This window comes from Rattus norvegicus, chromosome 14, assembly GCF_036323735.1.
Source record: "Rattus norvegicus strain BN/NHsdMcwi chromosome 14, GRCr8, whole genome shotgun sequence".
Lineage (NCBI taxonomy): Eukaryota > Metazoa > Chordata > Mammalia > Rodentia > Muridae > Rattus > Rattus norvegicus.
Genome location: NC_086032.1, coordinates 83,013,663 through 83,035,824, shown reverse-complemented (window position 1 = coordinate 83,035,824; position 22,162 = coordinate 83,013,663). Strand labels below are relative to the sequence as shown.

At 51.1% G+C, this 22,162-nt stretch overlaps 2 protein-coding genes across 11 annotated transcripts; one reads left to right on the top strand and one right to left on the bottom strand.

Annotated features, from left to right (window-relative positions):
• Positions 1-656: 656 nt before the first annotated feature.
• On the bottom strand, positions 657-21,975 carry Dusp18 (dual specificity phosphatase 18). 8 transcript variants are annotated; one of them, XR_005492971.2, is made up of 6 exons: positions 21,813-21,952; positions 19,451-20,075; positions 19,219-19,347; positions 13,916-13,986; positions 13,359-13,458; positions 657-5,803 (listed from the first exon to the last, which is right to left on the bottom strand). XR_005492971.2 is itself a non-coding variant. In NM_001013128.2 (5 exons), exons 2-3 carry the CDS (start codon positions 20,011-20,013, stop codon positions 19,296-19,298), a joined length of 615 nt encoding a protein of 204 aa, NP_001013146.2. In that variant the 5' UTR covers positions 20,014-20,075; positions 21,813-21,975; the 3' UTR covers positions 15,355-17,908; positions 18,497-18,596; positions 19,219-19,295. The 8 variants fall into 8 exon arrangements, 3 of the variants coding, with proteins under 3 accessions (NP_001013146.2, XP_006251361.1, XP_063129275.1); XR_005492970.2 differs by lacking the exon at positions 13,359-13,458; XR_005492972.2 differs by lacking the exons at positions 13,359-13,458; positions 13,916-13,986 and having other exon boundaries at positions 3,297-3,575; positions 5,716-5,803.
• Slc35e4 (solute carrier family 35, member E4) lies at positions 2,047-8,911 on the top strand. Of its 3 annotated transcripts, none has more exons than NM_153316.2 (2): positions 2,047-3,199; positions 7,979-8,911. In NM_153316.2, exons 1-2 carry the CDS (start codon positions 2,581-2,583, stop codon positions 8,410-8,412), a joined length of 1,053 nt encoding a protein of 350 aa, NP_695228.2. In that variant the 5' UTR covers positions 2,047-2,580; the 3' UTR covers positions 8,413-8,911. The 3 variants fall into 3 exon arrangements, with proteins under 3 accessions (NP_695228.2, XP_038947570.1, XP_038947571.1); XM_039091642.2 differs by having other exon boundaries at positions 2,581-3,199; positions 7,043-8,911; XM_039091643.2 differs by lacking the exon at positions 2,047-3,199 and adding an exon at positions 5,802-7,303.
• Positions 21,976-22,162: the final 187 nt, after the last annotated feature.

The following is a 22,162-nucleotide window of genomic DNA, read 5'->3' as shown; positions in this document are numbered from 1 at the left end:
CACAGACTTCTCTGAGATTTTGAGTAGACCCCAAGGAATGTGAATGAACCCTTTACCCCAGCGATGTTTTCCTTGAATCTGGGCCTCCTAGCCCTCTGTCCACCCACATACAAATGTCTTCCTACTGAGAGCCCTGCAGTCTGATGTTGAGACAGGTTGAAATGGGCTTCAGAGGCTGGAGAGATGGCTCAGTGGCTAAAAGCACTTACTGCTCTTGCAGAGGTCCTGAGTTTGGTCTTTAACACCGACATGGTAGGTCACAACCACTACTAACTCCAGATCCGGGAGCTCTGATGCCCTTTTGGCTCTGCAGGCACCAGGCACACACATGGTGCACACATGTAAATGTAGGTAAATCACTCATCCATATAAAATATCTAAAAAATAAAAATTGTTCAAGGAGCTGGAGAGGTGGCTCAGCGGGAGAACTGGCTGCTCTTCCAGTTAATTCCCAGCACCCAGATGGCAGCTCACACTGTCTGTAACTCCAGTTCCAGAGGATCCAGCACTCTCACATAGACATACATGCATAGATGCTAAACACTGATGCACATAAATCTTTTTTTTAATGTGCACAGAAGTGGGCAATAGCAGGGAACTCTTGTAATCTCAACACTCCCATATGGACATACACACCACTAATGATAAACAAGAAATTTAAGTTGGAAGAAATACCTTTTAATTGAAAGAAGCGTAGTAGATAATGGATTAAAAATTCCAGAGGAATACAGCTCGCGTGTGGGGATGGAAAGGGGTTGATTCAGTTTCCTTCCCACAACTCTTCTTGGAAAAACTAAATGCCCCAGATTTTGGTTCTCTTCCTGGAAGTCTCCTATCTACACTCGCTGCCCTTCAACTTGGGTTACTCAGCAGCGATCTACGGGCTCCTGCAGGCATCAAACTCATCGGAGGCAAGTGTGACAATGTAGATTCCTGGTTCATCTGGGACAGAGGTCTCCGGTGGGAACTGACTTACTTCACCTTTATTTCATAGTGAAGGGATTTGGAACGCTTGCAACCATGCGGAGTCACGACCACCAGAGGGCGCTGCGGGCCGAGCTACACAGTCTCGCTTTGCCATTTTATTTCTCTAGGCAGGTTGTCATCCAGTACTTGTTAGGCGACAGCTTGTTAGGCTTGTCCAGGTGGGCGGGAGCTTCCCCAGAAATCCAATTACCGCAAAGGGGCTAGCCCAGGATGGACCTTGTTCTTGCTCACGTGGAGCGAGTTGGGTTTGGAACCAGCCCCTGGGGTTCAGCTGCTTACCCTAACTGGAAATCAGAGGACATCTATTTTTCGGATGGGAAACCCAAAACCCATCCAGGATTCTGCTGGGTGGGCCCCATGAAATCCAGCTGTGAGTCACCTCAGAGTGCCTAGGGAGCAGTACACAAAGTGGGCAAGCTCGGGATGGATGCCGACCCGCGGTACCCTGCTTCCCGAAGCTGTGGTTAGCTTTGGTGATTCATTTCCCCTTCTGCTGCCCCAGAGGGGGCGCCGCCCTGGCCTGAGAGGGGGAGAAAAGATCTGGAGGGGAATGGAGGGGAAATAAGATGAGGCAGCCTTAAGGGACCACGTGGTCTAGCTCCGTTTAATTCCAAGATCTCAAGGAGACGTTTGTGGTCTGGGATCAGGTGATGTCGTATGTCCCTTTTCAACGCCCAGCTTCTTGAGGACAGACAACTTTGGGACGGCTCTGCAGGGTGCCCCAGGGTTGTCAACACTGATACTGGTCTTTAAGGAAGGCCCTTAGCGCTGCAGACAATCCCGATTCCCGTTGGTGACTGGTACAGCCCTCGCTCTCCACTAAAAGACTCTGCCGCAGCTGCGCAAGCCCAGGCGCAAAGGCTGTGGGAGGGGCTAGACGTCCCCGGGCTCCCCGGCTGGTCCTTGTGGGTGGGGCCCGGGCTGAGCCGAACTTTCCGGGTGGAGCGCTGCTTCGCTAGCGGCGGAGAGGGCGGGGCCTGGAGCGCGGAGCCGCGGGCGCGCTTGGGAGGGACTAGAGCCCGGTGCCCGAAGCTGCCAGATCCACCGGGGGAGCGGAGCCGCAGTCAGAGCAGCCTGCGCAGCTGCAGCCAGTCCGAGCTCGCGGTTCTGCGTCTGCCGGCCCATCAGCGTCTATTCCCCGCACAGTAAGAGGCGAAGGGGGGCTGGAGGAGGGGACTGCGACCTCCGTTCCCTCGCTCGGAACATTATCGACCCTGCCTGGCCTGGTCACGGCCTGAGCACCAAACATGCAGGAGGTCGGGATCAGTGTCCTCATCCTGACAGTCTGGGGACCGAAGATGGAAAAAGGCAAGCGGATTCTGTGTAAAACCATCGCGTGAGCTCCGGGCGAGGAGGAGGGAGAAGACCTCCCCTGGTGCGGGAGGTGCCCAGGGCTTACGAGGCCTGGGTGGGCACCAGCCAGTCCGGCATCTCAGCAGCCACGACCTCGGTTCTTCTCTGACGGAACCAGAATTATCGGCTGGCTCAGGGTCTAGCATCTGAAGCAGTGCCCTCTCCTATCTGAGGAATCAGGACCTGGCTCAGCGAGTCCCTGGAAAAGCCTGCCTTCCTGCCCCAGCCCTACTGGTGCGGATGTGCCGCTGCCCACTGGAGCACCATGAAGTCAGGATGACCTCAGCCGAAGCAATTGCTGTGGCTGGAAGTGCCCAGGAGCATGGCCGTCCCAAGTGGCCTCCTGACAAACCTCAAGTCCTTGGGCAGCCTGCTCTGGCGAGAGTGGTTGTGGCAGCACTGGTGTGGCTGTTGGCAGGAGCCAGCATGTCAAGTCTCAACAAGTGGATCTTCACAGTGCATGGCTTCGGACGGCCCCTGTTATTGTCAGCCCTGCACATGCTGGCAGCCGCTGTGGCATGCCACTGGGGGGCCCAGCGACCCGTGCCCCATAGCATCCACCGCAGGGTGCTGTTACTCAGCCTCACCTTCGGGACCTCCATGGCGTGTGGCAACGTGGGCCTGAGCACTGTCCCCTTGGACCTAGCACAGCTAGCCACCACCACCACACCACTGTTCACTTTGGCCTTGTCTGCGTTGCTGCTTGGCCGAAGACACCATCCCCTGCAGTTTGCTGCCATGGGTCCGCTCTGCCTAGGGGCTGCATGCAGTCTGGCTGGAGAGCTCCGGGCACCTCCTGCTGGTTGTGGCTTCTTGCTGGTGGCCACCTGTCTCCGAGGTTTCAAGTCTGTTCAACAGAGTGAGTGCTTGGGTGGCCATCTGAGGAGGTGGGGCGTGTAGCCGCGTTGTTGCTGTGAAGTGGGTGGCAGTGATCCTCTTTTACTTACAGACAAGGCTCGGAGAGAGGATCCAGCGAGTTCAGGCCTCAAACTTAAGCCTTAGAGGCACAGTTAATGACAGTTGTTGGTGAGCTGTGTTCTATAACTCGAGAGTCCTTTTGTCCCACTCCACCCTACTGCCTCTCATTGAAGCAAGCACTTTATTATCCCCGCTTGACAGACGTGCAGAACCTGGGCCTTGTGCCAGCGAACAGCAGAGGCATGATTTGAGCGTGGTATTCAGACTCCATGCTGTGTGTCCTAGGAGTATGAATCCAGAAGGCGAGGGAGCACAATCTAGGAAAAGGAAAGGCAGAAGGGTCTGGAGCTGGTTGGGAACACAGGGGTTTGTCAGAGCCCAAGCAGCGTTTACCAGGAGCTGCAGTGTGATGAACCTGGTTCTGGGTGTTGGTCATCGGTTGTCATGGCAACTCCCATCTTTGTCTTCACATCAGAGGTGATGGAATGAATAAGAGAGTGTTTTACTGGGGGAGGGGCAGGGCAGGGAAGCTCAGGCTGGCCTCAAACTTGTGATCCTCCTGACTCAGCCTCCTGAGTGCTGCCAAAGAGGTTTATGATTGGCCCAGGGTCACAAGGACTCCCAAGTCTGGTCTGTGTGACTGGATGCTGGCTCTCTTGTGAGTGGGCAGAAGCAGGACTCAGGGCAGAAGGAAGGTATCCTTCCCCACCCAGCCCCAGTATGCCAGGGGGTGGAGGCTGATCTCCTGAGCATGGAGGGGCTTTTGAGTCATAGCTCTTCCCTTCCTCCACCATAACTCAAGGAAGAAGGAGGAGCATGTAGAAAGTAAGGGGCTCCCAGGGGCGTTGAGCTACGGTTGGTGCAGCCTGCAGTGAGGAACGGCGAAGTGAGGCCTTAGCCCTGCCTGGTATCTTCCATCTGGGCCCCGAAGGTCTCGTCACTGTCTCTCCAGGCCGTGAGCAGGGTGAAAACACAGTTCTATTTTAGCCCTCAGGTTACATGAGCTGAGGCCTGAATTGGGCCTTGAAGTGGCTCAGAGAAACCTGACTCTGAAGGGCCTTTCTGGGTAGGGACACTAGGCAGAGAAGGCCCAGCTTCCAGCCCCAATTGCACCTGCCAGAGCCAAGTCCTCCTCATACTGGGCTCTGGGCAGCTCCTGTCTATAGGAGGAGCTCTGGCCAGCCAGGCAATAGGGTGCTCAGGTCTGTTCATAGTAGCATGTGACTGGCAGACACCTCTTGGTTTCTGCTGGCTCCTTTCCTCTCTCTCTCAAGACCGGACCTCTTTTTTTTTTTTTTAAGATTTTTTTTTTTAGAATTATTTAGTTTATGTATATGAATATACTGTAGCTGTCTTCAGACACACCAGAAGAGGGCATCAGATCTCATCACAGATGGTTGTGAGCCACCATGTGGTTGCTGGGAATTGAACTCAGGACCTCTGGAAGAGCAGTCAGTGCTCTTAGTCACTGAGCCATCTCTCCAGCCCCCAAGACTCAACTTCTTACACTGAGTGCACATTGGGTGTCCTTTACTTCGACAGCTGTGGGCCATTTGGTTCACAGGCTGTGTGCTGGGTCATCTCTGTGTCCTCAGCCCCCAGCCTGGGGCCTGGTGTAGGGAAGAAATTCAGATGATGTCTTTAATTGATGGTTTTGATGCCAGTTGACGTCAGGTTAGTAAAGAGCCCTTAGAGAGCTGGAGGTTCCCCTATCAAATGGGAGCCTAGCAGAGATGAGGAGAGTGACTGGATCCAGGATTAGGAATGGGTTTCTAAAAAGAGGAAGTCTGTTTTGCTAAGGGCTCTTGGGCCAGCCACATTGTGTACCGGTGCTAGCTTGCTCCTTTCCTGAAAGGTCTGAGAGCAATCGGTAGGAGTCCAGAAAGAGAGCTCAGGCAGCCCTAGACAGCCTCTTTTTTTCTACTTGGGCTGGCTGCAGATACAGGGGGATGGACGGAATCGTCTGTATGGTGTCGCCCTCAGACCCAGAGAGGCAAGCAAATGAGGTGCCGGCCAGCAGCCGAGCCTGTTGTCTTCTGTAGCCACCTGTGTTTCAGAACTTCCTTTGAGTCCCCAGAGAGTGGAGCGCTGTACTTAGCAAGGCAGAAGTTGTATCGAGTGCAAGGTGGGCACAGGTGTGGTGGGGGGCTTGATAAGGCTGCCAAGGGAGCTCTCCAGCCACAGTGCTGGTGACAAAATAGCAGAGGACATCCTTGGATGTGACACAGGCTGTGGCAGACTCCCCATCAGTCCTCAGATTCAGAGGATGGCGTCAGCCTCAGTGCTGAGAGTTGTACACGGAGTGTAAGGCTCTCCCAGCCCCCTCCACAAGGAGACTGAGGCAGAGAGGTGACTGTTACACAGCTAGGGAAGGGGCAATGTGGGGATAGGCCAAGAGGTCACTGCTCTTTGTGTGTAGCAGAGGCTGAGTGTGTTCAGATGTTGACATGAAAGTACCTTTGAGGCAGGTGTGATGTCCGCAACCCTGGCATCCTGGGAGAGTGATGAGTTCAAAGCCAGCTGGGGCTACCACGTCAGATTCTGTCTATAAGAAAAAAATAGAACACTTTTTCAGCCTGGCAAGGTGGCACATGCCTGTAGTCCCATCGCTTTAGAAACCGAAACAGGAGGGTCACATGTCTAGTGTGGGCCAGCCTGTGTTCTGGGTCAGCCTGAGCTACTTGGAAAGCCCTTGTCTCAGGGCTAGTGAGGTTGCTCAGGGTGTGAAAGCATTTGCTGCACAGATGACGTGAGTGTGATCTTCAGAACCCACAATGGAAGGACAGAACGAGCTCCTGCAAGTTGCCCTGCGACCTTCACATAGTCCATATATATACATACATACATCACACAAATTGCATGCGTGCAATATATATATGTATATATATGTGTATATATGTGTGTATATGTGTATATATATGCGTATATGTGTATATATGTATATATATGTATATATATGTATACCATGAAAACGTGTGGATATTTTTTAATGTTACAGAGACTGTCTCACCCTCCCCCCACCCCTGCTTGGGAGGAGCTGGGGCTGTGTAGCTCAGTGATAGAGATCTTTCTTAGCACAGGCCTCAGCACCAAAAGGAAGCAACAAAATATCTTTGGAAAAGCAGAGGAGGATGGAGAGGGTTTTGGCAAGGGCGGGGTCACCGAGGAGTCAGGACACCAGGAGTTAGTCACTTCTGCCACAGGAATAACTGCTCTTTTGTGGGCTGCGTGAAGGGGTGTGGGAGGTTGGGCAGGATGCAGGGCAGGTGCACAGGCTACCCCTGAGAGTGAAGTCCACCTGAAACCAGAAGCCTTCCTGTACTGTCTTTAAGGCCCAAGCCACGGACAGCTCTAGCTCCCTTTTGAGCAGGCGGCATCATGGTTATCTATTCGTTTCTAGGAATGCATGAGCTGGAGAGGCTGTTGCCTAGGGAACCAAACCCAAACAGCAGAATGAACTGAGAGGGGAATAAATACCACTTCCTGTTCCAAGTATGGGCTGTGAATAAGCACTGCGGGCTCCTTGGAAAGTGTGTGTCAGGGAACAGCAACCTAGGGGCCCAGGCAGGCACCCATATCCAGTGTTGACTCTGCCCCACTGACTTAGAGAAGGTTCCAGACATTTCACCCAGGGTGTGTAGGCCTCTGATGGTGACCACGCTTCTCTTTGTGAGTCAATCAGCTCTATAGAATCTGGTATGGACATTGGCATCTACAGCCATGCTTGTGTAGGCAGCAAGTTCCCCTTCCCTTGAAAACCTAAAATGTTCTCTCGTACTTCTAGATCCATCTCGACCAGCCCTACTGTTTTGGTAGTTTTTTTTAAAAAAGGATAATATGCAGATTATCAAGCCAGACACTATAGTATACACCTGCAATCCCAACCCTTGGGGGTGGATAACAACACAGTGGGAAAACAGGAGGATGAAGAATTCAAGGCTAGCCTCAGCTACATGGCGAGCTCAAGGCCACTCTTGGCTATACAAGAATTTGTTTCAGAATACAAAAGCAAACAAACAAAGTTCCGGATTCTCGGTCATAAACAGTGAGTAACTGCCAGGAGCCAACAATGACTGTCCTGTTTGTTGCTCCTTTGTCATCCCCGTGTTGGAGCCTGACGACTGCTCTCACCATTTTGACTCAAAACTATTTTCTTAACCGGTTTCCTTCTTCCTCTCCCTCCTCCTCTGTAGTGCTCCTTTCCTCCCTCCCCAGCTTCTTCGCCTTCTCTTGTTATAGTGGGCAGTGACAGAGCTGGGCTCTCTGGTGCTCTGCCCCTGATTCCTGACTGGAGCTGCGAAGACCTTGTTCTTAACATTTCCTGAGCACTTACTATAATAAGGCTTTTGTATCTGCTACCTTTGTAAAATTTCAGTTTACTCAATAAGGGGGGAATGGGCACAGGTCACAAGCCCGGGGGGTGGGGAGGCTGACTCCCCTACAGCTTGCAAGTCATACTTTAGGGCAGGAGGCACTAACCCTGCTCAGAATCAGGATCAGCTTCCGGGAGGCTGGGTCATGAGGATGGGGCTGTACGGGGCTGTACGGGGCTGTACGGGGCTGTACGGGGCTGTACGGGGCTGTACGGGGCTGTGCGGGGCTGTGCGGGGCTGTGCGGGGCTGTGCGGGGGCTGTGCGGGGCTATACGGAGCTGTACGGGGCTGGCTCACTGGGTACTGTCTCTATACCAGCTGATGACAGGTCACTCTCTTGGTTTCAGGTGCTCTGCTGCAGGAAGAGAGGCTAGATGCGGTGACTCTGCTGTACGCCACTTCTTTGCCCAGTTTCTGCCTGCTGGCAGGCGCCGCGCTGGTGCTGGAGGCTGGTGCCGCCCCACCGCTGCCTCCCACCGACTCTCGCCTCTGGGCCTGCGTCCTGCTCAGCTGCTTCTTGTCTGTAGTCTACAACCTGGCCAGCTTCTCCTTGCTGGCACTCACATCTGCCCTCACCGTCCACGTACTGGGCAACCTCACAGTTGTGGGTAACCTCATCCTGTCCCGGCTCCTGTTCGGCAGCCACCTCAGCGCTCTCAGCTATGTGGGCATCGCTCTCACCCTTTCAGGAATGTTTCTTTATCACAACTGTGAGTCTGTGGCCTCCTGGGCTACCCGCCGGGGGTTGTGGAACAGGGACCAGCCTGGCAAAGGTCTTTGAGACCTGGGAGAGCTCATGAACTAGACCCGGACAGCCAGCCCCAGCCTGAATCTAACCTTGGACAGTGGCCATGACAGAGGCCAGGGCAGGGGAAGAAGGTACCTTCTGGAAGGGCTGCCTGGGAGGCTACACCAGGGATCTCAGAGAGACCCACCTCCTGTCCCTGCCTTCCTCACGACTCACAGCAAACCCTGCCATTGGATGGTGGGTCCAAGTCTGGCACATGCGCCTGTCAGATGGATTGGTGTCAGTGACTATGATGAAGATTGCTGGGCAAACTTAGGAAAACCTCAAAGTGTTATGAGGAAGACATTGCCCGGCGGTTGCACAGTCTTTCCTGGGGGCAGGATGTGAGGGTCACCAGAGAAGGCTTCTTCATGGCTGGGCTCCCCTAAAGATGGGGTAGTCTATGCCAACTTCAGGTAGCTACTGCAGCCTCACTCTGGTGCCTCCCCTGGATTTGGGTCTTCCATCCCCAATAAAGTATTTTTTCTTGGGACACCCATGTCATTCCTTGAGGCTCCAGCCAAGGGAACATCCAGGGAGTGGTGGGCTACCACATGGTTCTCCCTAGCTCCCTGACCCTGTGTTAGCCTCCAGCCTAGCACTGTTCTCTATGCTGCCCCTCCATGGCCAGGTACCATAGACCAGCTTCAGGACAGTAGCATTGGTTTCCTCCCTACCCCGCCTTGCCCTGGTCTGGACCATCTGTTTCAGACACTGTTCTCTTGGAGGAATCCTCCCTCCTAAAACACATGTTCTGGAGCTCCACTCTGCTCTGAGGACACCATGCTGTACACCATGAAGTCTCCTTCATTCTCTCCCCGTTGCCAGACTTCGAGCACATGAGCACAGTGCCAGCCCACCCACCAGAACCTTCGTGCGTGCTGTCATGCTCGGTTCCTTAACTACACACCTTCCTCCCTTCTCCTGGCTACATCCTTACCTGGAAGAGAGAGACTCCCAACATGCTACTGTCCTTTCAAGGAGGCCTAGACTATTGATGAGGGCTGAGTTTAGGGTTGTAGGTGCATAGGGACAGTCATGAGGACAGCTTGGCAGAGGGGCAGGTACCAGGGAAGTACCCAAGGCTAGCCCAGGGCCCTGGGGAGCAGGTCTCTAATGCACTGAACCTAAAGCAAGATCCCTACCTTAAAGCTGGCCCAGAGCTCCCCAACTGGCTAGCCCAGAGCTCCCTACCTGGCTAGCCCAGAGCTTCCCAACTGGCTAGCCCAGAGCTCCCTACCTGGCTAGCCCAGAGCTCCCCAACTGGCTAGCCCAGAGCTCCCCAACTGGCTAGCCCAGAGCTCCCCAACTGGCTAGCCCAGAGCTCCCCAACTGGCTAGCCCAGAGTTCCCCAACTGGCTAGCCCAGAGCTCCCCAAATGGCTAGCCCAGAGCTCCCCAAATGGCTAGCCCAGAGCTCCCCAAATGGCTAGCCCAGCTTTGTCTGACCCCCCAACCCCCCCCCCCCCGCCTCACTACCACCACCTCCTCAACCTTGATAGATAGCTGAGACCCTACACTTACTGAAACAGTAAGAACCTAGCCTGGGGCACAGAGGCCTGGCGCCTAACCCTATTCTGTCAGCCTAACTATTCCTAAGTGTAGTCAGCCCTTTTATTTTTTTTTTTTAGACAGGGTTCCATGTAGCCACTATGTAGTTGAGGGTGACTTTGAACTCTAACTTTGACTGTCCTGGAACTCACTCGTAGACTAAGCTGGTCTTTGACTTAAAAGATCCCCGGCCTCTGCCTCCCGAGGGCTGGGATAACAGGCATGTTTACTACAACAGTCACCTGGTATGTTATGTGGTACTGGAATTTCAAGCATCCCTGGCAAGCAGCATCCTACAAACTGAGCTACCTCTCTGGGCCCTTGCTCTCCTCTCTGACCACTAGTTAATGATGCTAATCATCATGGGGGGGGGTGTTATTGAATGGGCATGAGCAGCCCACTGTCAAGGAAGTGGGTGACCAGTATCAAACGACTGTCATTGTCTCAGGTGGCCAGTCACCCACCATCCCCACGCCCACCTCAGTTGCAGACCCAACTGAATATGGGTTCCTTTTTAGTGAGGTGGACATTAGAGCAGGCTGGGGCTGGGGGCAAGAGAGGAACTACCTATTCATTCACTTAGCCATAATTCACAGAGGAGCTGTGCCAGGGCATATGGAGGGTAGCCTGAGGCTGAGTGGGAGAGGGACAGGTGATGAGTGCCAAGGAGCACAGGCAGGCATAGGATTTCCTAGGCTTAGTCTCTACCAGGCTGGTCTTAGAGACGGCCTTACTGAGTCACTGCCACCCACCTCTCTATGACTCAGAGATGCCATGGCTGGGTCTGTCCCACCCTTATACAGCCTGCCCATCTCTGGATTCCACTCCCGGGCTGGGCAGGAGAGATGCTTTGGTCAGAGGAGAACCTCCTTGGTGACTTATCTTCTTTATTGGAGACTTCCCACTGCTTGGGAACTTTCTGACTGGCCCTCACCAAGGCTCTTTGGCCTCAGAAATAGATGCCTGCTGCCCGGGGAGTCAGCCCCCCACCCTATACACATACACGCACACACACGGGGGTCAAAGCCTAGTGGTTTGGGGACAGAACAGGGGTTAAATTGACCTGTGCTTGACTTAGGTGTTGGCCTGTCACCAGTGCTCCCAGTGCTCTCCAATTTCCAGCAGGAGCACAGCAGAAAGCATGGGTCTTAGTACTACATCTTTCTACTCACAGCAGGACCCTAAGCTAGTCTTTCCTGGTCCCCTGGTTCTGTCCCTCCCGGGGATCTGTTGCCTTGTGAGAGGCCTTCATCTTTGATCCTTGTACCCCAGATAACCTATGTTGCCTTCCTGGGAAAGCTCTCCTCTCCCCTCCCCACTACCTGCCGCCCTGCCACACCAAGTCTGAAGCCCCAGCTGAATGTGGCCTTCCACCTGAGAGCAGAGCTGCCTTTCTCTTCTTCCTCACCAGACCCGGCTCCCAGATCACTGTCTTCAGCACTGGCATAGGATGTGGCTGGGAGCAGCTGTGACAGTCAGATGCATCACAGACCTCTAGTGGTGGTGGAAACGACCCTCTGCTGGCTGTAATCTTTGACTATGCGCATTTCATGTGATTTCCATCTTAACCAAACCCTTATCACACCCTCAGCCTTAAGTTTTATGGTCTGAAGTATAATAGTGGACTAGCTGTTCCTTCTCACAATGCCACAAACTTGTTCTTACAAATCTTGGCCTTAGCCAAACGCTCAATGCCTTTCTTATTAAGGCCTTAAGAAGAACCTTGTCACTTTACACCTTCTGCTCGGCATAGCCAGAATGAAAAGTTCACTCTACTGTTCTTGTGTTTGTCGGGTAACGTAAAATAAAAGTAGTTATGCACAACCATGGTGACACCACATCTGGTAACTGTAACTAAGACACCTACTGTGTGGACTGATAGGGTAGCCTATCCTGTGAAGACATGTTGGACAAAGAAATACTCCAAGAACCTGGGTAAGCAGAAGCAGGACAGGTGTAGTATCACGCCCCACTCAGAGTGGCACATGATTTAAAGCGCAGGAATTTATTTATTTCTGGAATTAACCATTTGATATTCTCAGACCATAGCTGACAGTTGCATTAATTACCTTTTCTGTTCCTACCTCCCTCCTGGCTCCCCAACAAAACTGATCTTTAAGGAAGAAAGGGCTTGCTTGTTTAGTATTTGAAGTTCCAGGCCATCTTGTTGGGGAAGTCAAGTGCAGAAGCCTGAAGTAATTTGTTACACCAAACCCACAGTTAAAAATCTGAGAGTGGTTGGTTAATGTGTATATTCATGTCAGTTCCTCTTTTTTAAAACAGTCTAGGCCCCCAGCCCAGGGAATGGTGCTGCTCACAGTGGGAAAATCTGCCCACCTCAGTTATCCACTCAAGATATAATGCACCACAGGCAAACCCAGAGGCCCGACCTGGGTAATGCTAGGCATTATCTGGTGGACAACTGAGGGTGCCCTCCACAAAGATCACTATAAAAAATTGTGGATAGATAAATATATTACTTATAAGTATATTTTATATAAGACATTTTATAAGCATCAAAAGAAATCGTGGAAGCTGAGACTGGGAAGGATGTGGGGGTGTGCTACTACACTGGTGAAAAACAGGAGCTCCGGGGCCAAGAACTAGGTTTGAATCCTGGCTCTGGTATGCTGTGAACTGGAGCAAGGGCCTTCAGTTCCCAGGCCTCCTTGCTGTAAATGGGGCAGCGGTGAAACCGGACTCTAGCTCTGTAGCTCTTAGGAAGTGCTCAGCACTGAGCGTCCTGCTGTTACTAATTCACTGAGGCTTCCACTGTTCCTCCCCTTGGTCTTCTCTCCACCCTTCCTCTGCCACCTGCACTCTGACAGCCTCAGGGCATGCTCCTGCAAGACAGGACAAGGGTGTAGTCCTGGCCTCCGGGCTCCTTGCCAGGTCTTGGGGAAGCCAGGAAGCTGGAGCCATGCTGGGCATCCCGCCACTGTGAACTTCAGGCAAAGCCTTGTCTCAGCCTCAGCTACTAGGGTTCCCCTCCTACCCTGCCCTGGCACCCTTGGCTTGTCAGTCTAGAAGGCCAGGGCAAACAAGGACTCCTTTTTCTCAGTGCCAGGGGTTGAACTCAAGGGTCTTGTACTTGGCTCTTTCTCTCTCTAGTTCTATTAGACTACTTGGGATTGAGGATATGGTTCCATTAGTAGAATGCACAAAATACTAGGTTCGACCTGCCAATAATTCAAGCACTCGGGAGGTAGAGGCAAGAGGTTCAGAAATTCACTCACCTTTCAGCAACAAAGTGATTTCGGGGATAGCTTAGGCTACATGGAAACAAAACCCAAACCAAATGGACAGCAACAGCAAAACAAGACAAAGGACTCTTTCTGCTCTGTGTCCCCGGACTTCCCCTCCCCCCAAAACCATGGTGAGCCTCTCTACCTGCTGAGCGGGTGGCCAGTCCACTTTGTTGAGTAATTAGACCTTCAGTTTAAGCCCAGGTGGAGGAAATACTGAAGGAGCTGAATCAGATGGCCCAGGGCTAGATGACAGTGGTGAAGGAGATAGGGGTAGAGTAGAGAAAAAGATTGTTAAAAAAAAGTCTGCAAGTTTCCATGTGACACACACCGTTGAACCCAGCACTCAGGAAGCAGGAGGATCTCTGTGAGTTTGAGGTTAGCCCGCTCTACAGAGTGAGTTCTAGGCCAGCCAGGGCTACACATAGAAACCCAGTCTTGGGGGGATAAAACAAAAAACAGAAAACAAAAACAAAAACAAATAAACCCCAACAAATTCTGGAAGTTCAGTATTTTGAATTAGCTTTTGCACTAGGCCTTAATATGTCCGATTACAAATAAAACTGGTAAAGTTCCAACTACCCGAGACTAGGTTATTATCCTAATAGAAATCAAAGCAGGAAGAAAGGATGGCCCATTTCCCAAACAGACAACTGTAACTGGTATGGTGATGAGGTTACCTGGTAATCCTTTAATCCTTACCAAAATGTAACCTGAAGAACCTGATGTGTCCCTCACCCTGGCAGGCGGCGCTCACCAGTAATTCCAGCACTCTGGAGGGTGAGAAAGAATTGCAAGTCCTGGGCTATAAAGAAATCATGTCTCATGCCCTCACCCCTCTACACACACACACACCCTCAACCCCTTTCTCCCCCAGCCAACACATAAACTTTGAAATGAGCAGGCAGCTCCTTGTGGTTTTAATTATCTATTTCAAGGTCTTGGAATATACTTTTCTGTGTTTGTTAGCCATTTTCTATAAAGCCAAATTCTTCTGCTCAGTTAATAGAATACTTACTGTTTACATAGTGAACTGATGGCCTTTTCCAGAAACACTGTGCCATATACCTATAGTCACAGCCCTTGGGAGGCTTGGGCAGGATTATTGTTCGAGTCTGAAACCAATCCAGGCTACACATTAAGTAAATTCTAGGTCAGCCTGGTCTACATATTGAGACTCTGTCTTAAAAACACCAAAATAAAGTCCGAGGGGAGAGAGACATCTGCAGGTCTCCTTCCTACCAACACGGTATGTTTTGACATCTGACCACCTAGAGAGGCTTCTGCTCAGCCTGATTACGAGAAATGCTCAGCAGCTGGCCCTTAGCACAGGACACTGCTCACCCCATGAGCCCCTGAAAACCTTACTTACCTCTGCTAACTAGTCGAGGCAGGCACCTTTAAAGGCAGAATCCCGTGTTAATAGGCCTGCAAAGTGGTCCGTTTATTTTTAGCTAGTTCCTTGTGAGGTGAGGTAAGCATGTGAAGATGTCCCTGCCTTCCAGCTTTACCCTTAAACGTGCTCCGAGTCCCTCAGCTCAGCAGGCCCTCCTTCAACTGTGAAGTCCAGCCAAGCACACGTGTTCAGGAACGGGCCAGCTCCCGTATGAATGTGTCTGTATGAATGTGCATGTATGAATGTGCATAGGCTCCTGAATACATCTCCCTGGTTCCTTTGCTAATTGTCAGAGGCTGTAGTAAAAGCAGTCTTTGTCTCCCCTCTGCAGCCAGAGGAGTGCCCTTACCTGTTTTAGGGATCTCCGTTTAAGTAGAGATGGATTCTTGGTCTCCAAGTAGAAAAGAATTTTAGGATGAGCCAGTTTGAGACAGAGTTAAGAGTTTATTTTTAAAAACCAAACATTTTAAGCACAAGGATTTAGAAAAAGAGGACCCGGTTAAGTCAGCACCCCAACCCCACCCCACCCCCAGTGTGTGTATCTCTGTCTTCTCTGTCTCTCTCTCTGCCTCTCTCTGTCTCTGTCTCTCTGTGTCTCTGTCTCTCTGTCTCTCTCTCTCTCTCTCTCTCACACACACACACACTTCCAGTGGCTTTGGAACTTAGCCTACTGTGATCACGGCTGGTTCCTATGCACTGGACAGGATCACAGCTGCTAAGGTAAAGAAAGCCACAGGTCACAGGCTTACAGAGGAAGTTAAGACATTTTTATTGTTTAAAAAAAAAAAGGTTTAGTCTTATTTTTTAAATTCCCAGAAACTATGTAGGAGTAAGGCCATACCTGAATAAATTTAGGCCTTGAGCAGGGTTCGCTATTATTTTAACACAAAATATCTATAAATAAAAAGTGTTGTTCGAGCTGACAATCCTTACAACAAATGCTAATCGTGCTGGAATTCTGCAGGAGGTGTCAAACAGCTTCCTGCTCTTTTTAATGCCCCAGGAGTGGGAAGAATGTCTGAGCTGCAGGGTGAGGAGGAGAGGGATGCTGGCTGCTGGCTAGCTTAAGGTTGCCGTCATGTCAGCTCATAGCACTGGTGGTTATGTGCCTATCCACCTGCCCTTGGGGGAGGAGCTGTTGGCACTAATGGTTGCTGAGGGAGGGAGGTCACCCTCCTTTGGCAACACTGCCACTGGTAAGGTGCCCACACCCTAGCAGATGATCCCACACCATGAGCAGATGGGCAATACTAACTGGATTCAGGGTTATTGATGTTAAGAACAAAAAAGGGCGGACATGTTGGGAGGGAGGCAGGACAAGGGCAATAGGAGGAACTGGAGGAACTGGAGGAACTGGAAAAATGGAGATGAGCTAATAGATGCTATCCATGTATATTTCCCAAAACTATATTGTTTAAAAAATAAAAATGTGGACCAGGAGGGGGACACCTAGAACAGTGTAACACCATGTATGAAGCTGCTACAACAGAGAACCTGACTTTTATGCTGGCCCAGATAGTTTTTTAAGACATGAACACAGAAATATCATGTGTATGGGGGGAGCAATGTAACTTACTGGGAAAAGGTGTTCAGAAAATGTGGGAGGGGGGTGAGAGAGGAAACGAGGGGTGGGTAGTGTTCATCCAAGTCTGGTGAGAAGGCAAGAGGGCCACTCTGTAAGGTTAGCATTTTAAACATAAAGATGGTTACACACACCATTATCACATGACTAATATCTCATTCCATCGTCCACACCCTAGAGAAATGGAAATGTATGCCCACAAGTACAGCAACCTGTATACACATGTTTATAGTAATTGTATCTACAATCCCCTAAAACTAACTACTCAAGTATGCTTCACTGAGTCCAGAGTGGCATAGCCACACGCAACACCATAGAGCAAAGACGTGCAACTGTGAGAAACGTGCACTCCAGGCTGCACCGAGTAGCAGTAAACCCATAGGATCCACACAGGTACGAGCTTATCAGAGACTGCAGGGTTGGGTTGGGGGTCTGACCACAAAAGGGACCCCGGATGGGATATTTTGTGCAGTAGAACTGCCACAGTCCTGATTTGTGATAAATATATCAGTCTGTGCACCAGGCTGGTCTGAATTGGAGGCTATCCTAGACTACATGTCAAGTTACAGGGCAGTCAGAATTACGTAGGGAGACCCTGACCCAAAACCAATGTCAGAGAACTGGACGAGGGATTAGGTTGGTGGTGGAGCATCTGCCTAGCACATGTGAGTCCTTAGGTTTGAGTCCAATTAGGGTCGGTTGACCCAGAGAACTTTGAATTTGAGTTAATTTTATGTGCTAATTTAGTTTTTTTTAAAAAGATTTATTTTTATTTTCTGTGTATGAGTGTTTTCCCTACATATATGTATGTGTACTGCATGTATTTCCCTACTGTCTGTCTGTGTGCCTGGTGCTCTAGGAGACCAGAAAAGAGCAATGGGTTCCTTGGTACTGGAGCCATAGACAGTTGTGAGCCACTAAGTGGGTGCTGGGAATCAAACCCAGGTCCTCTGCAAGAGCAGTCAGTGCTCACAATCACCGAGCCATCTCTCCGCCTTCAAATATCTTCTTTTAATGACCAAAAGACTTGAATAAAGTTTTTAAAAAAGATTCTGTGTTCCTACCAAGAGAGTTGCATGGCGGCGGCTCTGTCACACCAATCTGTTGGGTAGGGGCTGCTTCTTCTGAAAGGTGCGGTGTCGGGGGCTTAGCCACCCTGCGGCTGTGAGGTGAGTAGAGGTGGGGTTGTTCTTGCTGAGGGATGACAGTAGTCTAGAGCAGCAGTTAGCTTCCTCCTCTCCTGACTGCCTCATACCAACCCCCCTGGGCAGTCCCTTTGTGAAAATGGGGCAAGGGTAGATCTAGGGAGTGTAGTGGTTTGTTTAAAGTCAACTTGTCACAGATCAGAATCACTGACAGGGAGCCATAGCAGGAGAATTTGCCCAGTTGCCTTTAATGGGTGGGAAGTAGCTCGGGTAAGGAGGGTGTGAAGGCCTGAAGACCTGAAGACCTCGAGGCCTTCCCACTTGCCGCTCAGTTGATTGATCCTCTCCACTGGCATCAAAACCAGTTTTTCCAGGCTTCTCTGGACTAAGGATGAGTGACCTTTCAGGAAGACTCGGGTTTTTGCTGCCAAGTCGGGATTGCTGATGTCCCAGCCTTGTAGACCGAGCAGCTCCTGGGCTGTGGGCCTCTCCATTGAGAGACAGCCACTGGGGGACTGCTCCCACTGCTGGGCATCTAGCCTCAAGGGTCAAGCAACTGTTGGCCTCTCAGCCTCTCAGGCAGAAGACAAGTTGGTTACTATTTCACCAAACATTAAATTAACAAACTTTTCATTTTTTTTCACCCTACCAGTTCTGTGCCTGCCGAGAACCCGACTCACACATGGGGAAGGTCTAGTTCCCCACAGCTCTTGGAATGCATGGCACCATAGCAACCCCAACAGGACAGTTGTGCTGTTTGCTTCCTAAACGCTCTGAAAAGCTCTAGATTAGACTTAGTGTTTGTTAGTGTAACAAACTGTCACCTGGGACAAGGGACCCTCCACCAAGGGGGCGTCTTGATGTGAGAGGGCCTAGTCCACTGTGGTTGTGCTACTTGGGCAGGTGGCACTGAGCAAGCCATGGGGAGCAAGCCTTATTTCTTTATGACAGAGCAATATACAAGTCTTCCTGGGCAAGGTGGCACATACCTGTGAGCCCAGCCTTCCTAAAGTACAGGCAAGGAGAAAGGTGCTCGAGGTTACACAGCCTGGGCTACTTGGGACCATGGTTTAAGCTAAATGGAGCCTTCTTGAATCAGACCCTGACAGCAAGGGCTTCTGAGCAGCCCTGAGTCACAGGGCCTACTAGGGACAACTCACTTGTTCTGACCTCTGTCCTCACAGTTCCTCAACAGTCAGCCAGTCTGGGACCCTGGATCTCGTGGTCTGCAATTCTGCATGAGGCCTTGTGTCAGGATTCCTAGGTTGCAAAGGGAGAGCTCTGGCAAAGGCTGAGGCCTGGCAGAGATCAAGCCATTTCTTCTTCTCTCTCACACACAGGCTTCTGAGGACGTGTATAAACAAAGGCCTGTGTATGGGAGGATAGCTGATCTGGGCACCACTATGATCCAAGCACTGTGTGAATCTGATCTAGAAGACCAGAATTGGGCCACTGAGGTAAATAAAGGTAGAAGGGGCAGCCTCTGGAGCCCTGCTTGAAGGCCCCTAATGTAGTAGGCTGGCACTTATTGTGAGACATCGGAGAGCACCAGAATGCTTAAGGCTCTGCCTCTGAATGAACGAGGTGGGTATTTTGGCAGATTCATCTCTGGGTTGGTCATCTCGAGAAGGGCTGCAGGAACCCAAGCTCGACATATGCAACTGGGCATTGGTTTTTATGACCTGGCACCACTCGCCCGCTCCACCCCACCCACCCAGCAACCTACCACTCATGGAGAAGTTACCTTCACTGTGTTATAAGCAATAAATTTAATCTCTAAAAACACAGATGAGAGGATAGCACTTGTTGGGGATTTTCTTTTGTTGGTTTTTTGTTTTTGAGACGGGGTCTCATATATAGCCTAGGCTGGCCTCAAACTCACCTTGTCATCTTCCTGCTTCAGCAATCTGAGGCTACAGGCATGTACCACCAAACCTGGCTGGATTACGAGGGTAAATGTCATAGCAACGCTTTTTCCTTGCCCTTATGAAAAGCACCATCTGGTGTACTCCTGTAGCAACAAAAGTAGAATGTTCAGGTTTAGACCTCGGGGTGCTGTTAATGACAAGAGCTGTACGGCCGACCCCAGTTCAGGAGCTGGCGGGCTGGCTTACAGTGGAATCATCATACGGGTCTCCTTCTCGTAGATGTCGGGGATCAGTCCCATGGGAGAGTTAACCATCTGCATCGTATTCTTGCCAAACAACTGGAACTCATAATGGATGAGCTGCTCCCAAAAGCCACTGTTGGGCCGGATGATGGGCCTGCGTGATTTGGTCCAAGCGTGGGCATCTAGGAGGGACATGGCATGGTACTTCATGAGGTACGCGAGGCACAGGGCGGCCGAGCGGCTCACGCCAGCAGCGCAATGCAGCAGCGTGCGGCCCTGCTTCATCTCCACCGAATGGATGTGGTCAGCAATGGGGTCGAAGAAATCGGAGAGGCGCGCGATGGGCGCATCCACCACAGGCACCTGCACGTACTGGATGTCCTCATAGAAGGTGTTCGCTACCTCTACTGAGACATTGATCACCGTGGTGATCTGATTGCTGGACAGTAGGAGCTTGTCGTTGGCAGCCGCGCCATTGCTGATAAACAGGCTCTTGGTGATCTGTGAGAGGCCACTGATTGAGGGCTGTGGGAACTGAACTGGGCAGGCACTCCAAGGTGAAGTCATCAAGGTGGAGGTCAACAGTTGGTGACGTGTTAAGCTTTCATCTTTCTGCTAGGCTATGAACCCTGCAGGAAGGAGGAGGAAGTTTGGAGGTTAAGAACCCAGAAGACTTCTGGGAAGGGGATGGCTGGGTGTCTAAGGTCAGAGGCAGTCCTTTGATCATTGATGTAAAAGTACAGCAGAGAACTCAGTGATTACACCAATGTTCACATCGGTGAGCCAGAACCATTGCCTGAGCGCTGGGGGTCCTTTCACACAGGAAACACCGGAGGAAAGGGGTCAGCCATGGCTAGGGAGACTGAACAATGGAAGGGGCGGGCCTTGGGTTTACTTGGGTGGGTCCGGGAGAAAGAGGGTGCTTAGGAGCTGAGGGAGTACAACTGCTGAAAGAACATTGGGGTAGACATGTTCCTATTACCATAAGTAGAACTGGACCCAAAGGTTAAGGGCGACAAGAGGGAGAATGATATACCAAGCCTTTCCATCTTCTCATAACCAGTCAGCAAGTCTAGCTGTTTTCAGCCAAAAGGGGTCCCGGTCCCTGAAGATTGCCCACACAACTGGTGCCATCTACAGCAGAGCTAGTGGGAAACTTTCCATGTTCTCTGCTCAGCTGTGTGACTTCCAACAGTAATGACCTCTGACTGAGAGCAAGTGGAGAAGAGGCTCGGTGATGTTCACCTGGAGCACGATATTCAGGAGGTAGAAGAGCAAGGTGGGGGCCTTTGTTTCATGGGCCCCGCCCCCCAACAACGAGCCAAGGAAACAAATTATAGGGTTTTTTTGTTTTGTTTTGATTTAGTTTTGTCTTTGTCACGGAAACAAAGCTGTTTTGTTGTTGTTGTTTAATTAACCTTTGAGAAATCGGGATTTCCCAGGCAGGCCAGTTTCAGCTAGCACAAGGACGACGCCTATCTTAATCTCCTCATACTGAAAAGTCATTCAAGGTAACCGCAGGCCCACCAGTTATTTTTCTACTGTCCCTGCTTTCCAAGGAATGTGACTTCCAAGTGACCTGATGGTTTTGTTTCTGCTCTCTTCAGTCCTTTTCTATCTGTAGAATCCACAGACCTTCTTGGCTTAGCTCAATGGAACGAATGTTCTACCGTCCAGAGTGGGGTGTTATGCAATTTCAGAATAGAAAATAAAGTCAAATGGGGTCTTTAAACTGTTGGTCGATAGGGGCAGCACGCCTACTTCATAAAGACAGACGGATGAACCGATGAACCGGAGGTACTACAAGTGCTTGTAGTAAAGTTAAAATGCAAAGCTTTGTGGGAATGACAACTAAGGGTATTTGTTTCAGGCTTGGGGTTATAGTGTTGCAAAGAGAGTAGGAAGTGGTCACAGACAGTAGGGCATGGTAGAGCTGACCTGGAAGCTGAGGCAAGAAGATTGGATGTTCCGGATCAGCCTGACTACTGAAACTCTCAGGACCGAAGAGGGGGAGGGGGAGGAGGAACTAGGGAGAAGGGGGAAAAGAGGAAACAAACCTCGTCACCTTTGTTTTCTCACTCTACAACCAATGAGGTCTTTGACATCTAATTTGTACCCCTGAAACTTGAGATCGAGGAAAACCAGTTTTGTTCATTATCGGACAGCAAGTTCTGAAGGCTGATATTTCTGGTGGATTACACTTTCTGGAGAAAGTTGGCAAATATAGGTGGGGCGTTGGTTAAATTCCGGGTTATAAACGTGAAACAGAGTCCACAAGTAGATGAGTGGGAGGTGCCACATCAAGCCCAGGAAGCATCCTAGAGAGTTGGCCTCTCAACACAGAGACAAGACTCACAAGATCTTACCTCCTTCCCTCAGTACCCCGGAAATCTTTCAGGAAGCAACTGCAGGGCGGAGCCGCGGGCGACCGTCTCTAAAACAGAGAGGGCCCTTCATGATTCCGGATCTCAGTAGCAACGATTTCTCCTCGCGGAACAATGGACAGCTCTGGGCCTACAGGAACCCCCGCGACTGACTCGCGCAGTTCCCAAACGCCTCCGAAAAGCCGGGTGGGCTGCAGCAGAGCGGACCCGCCCGTCTCCACGGAAACGCGCCAAGCAACCGGAAGGACCATTGCTCTGCCCACAGCCGGCACGCCCCGCCCACTCGCCCGTCTGTCTCCTAGGCAACACGCCCAGCCGAGAGTCATAAAGAA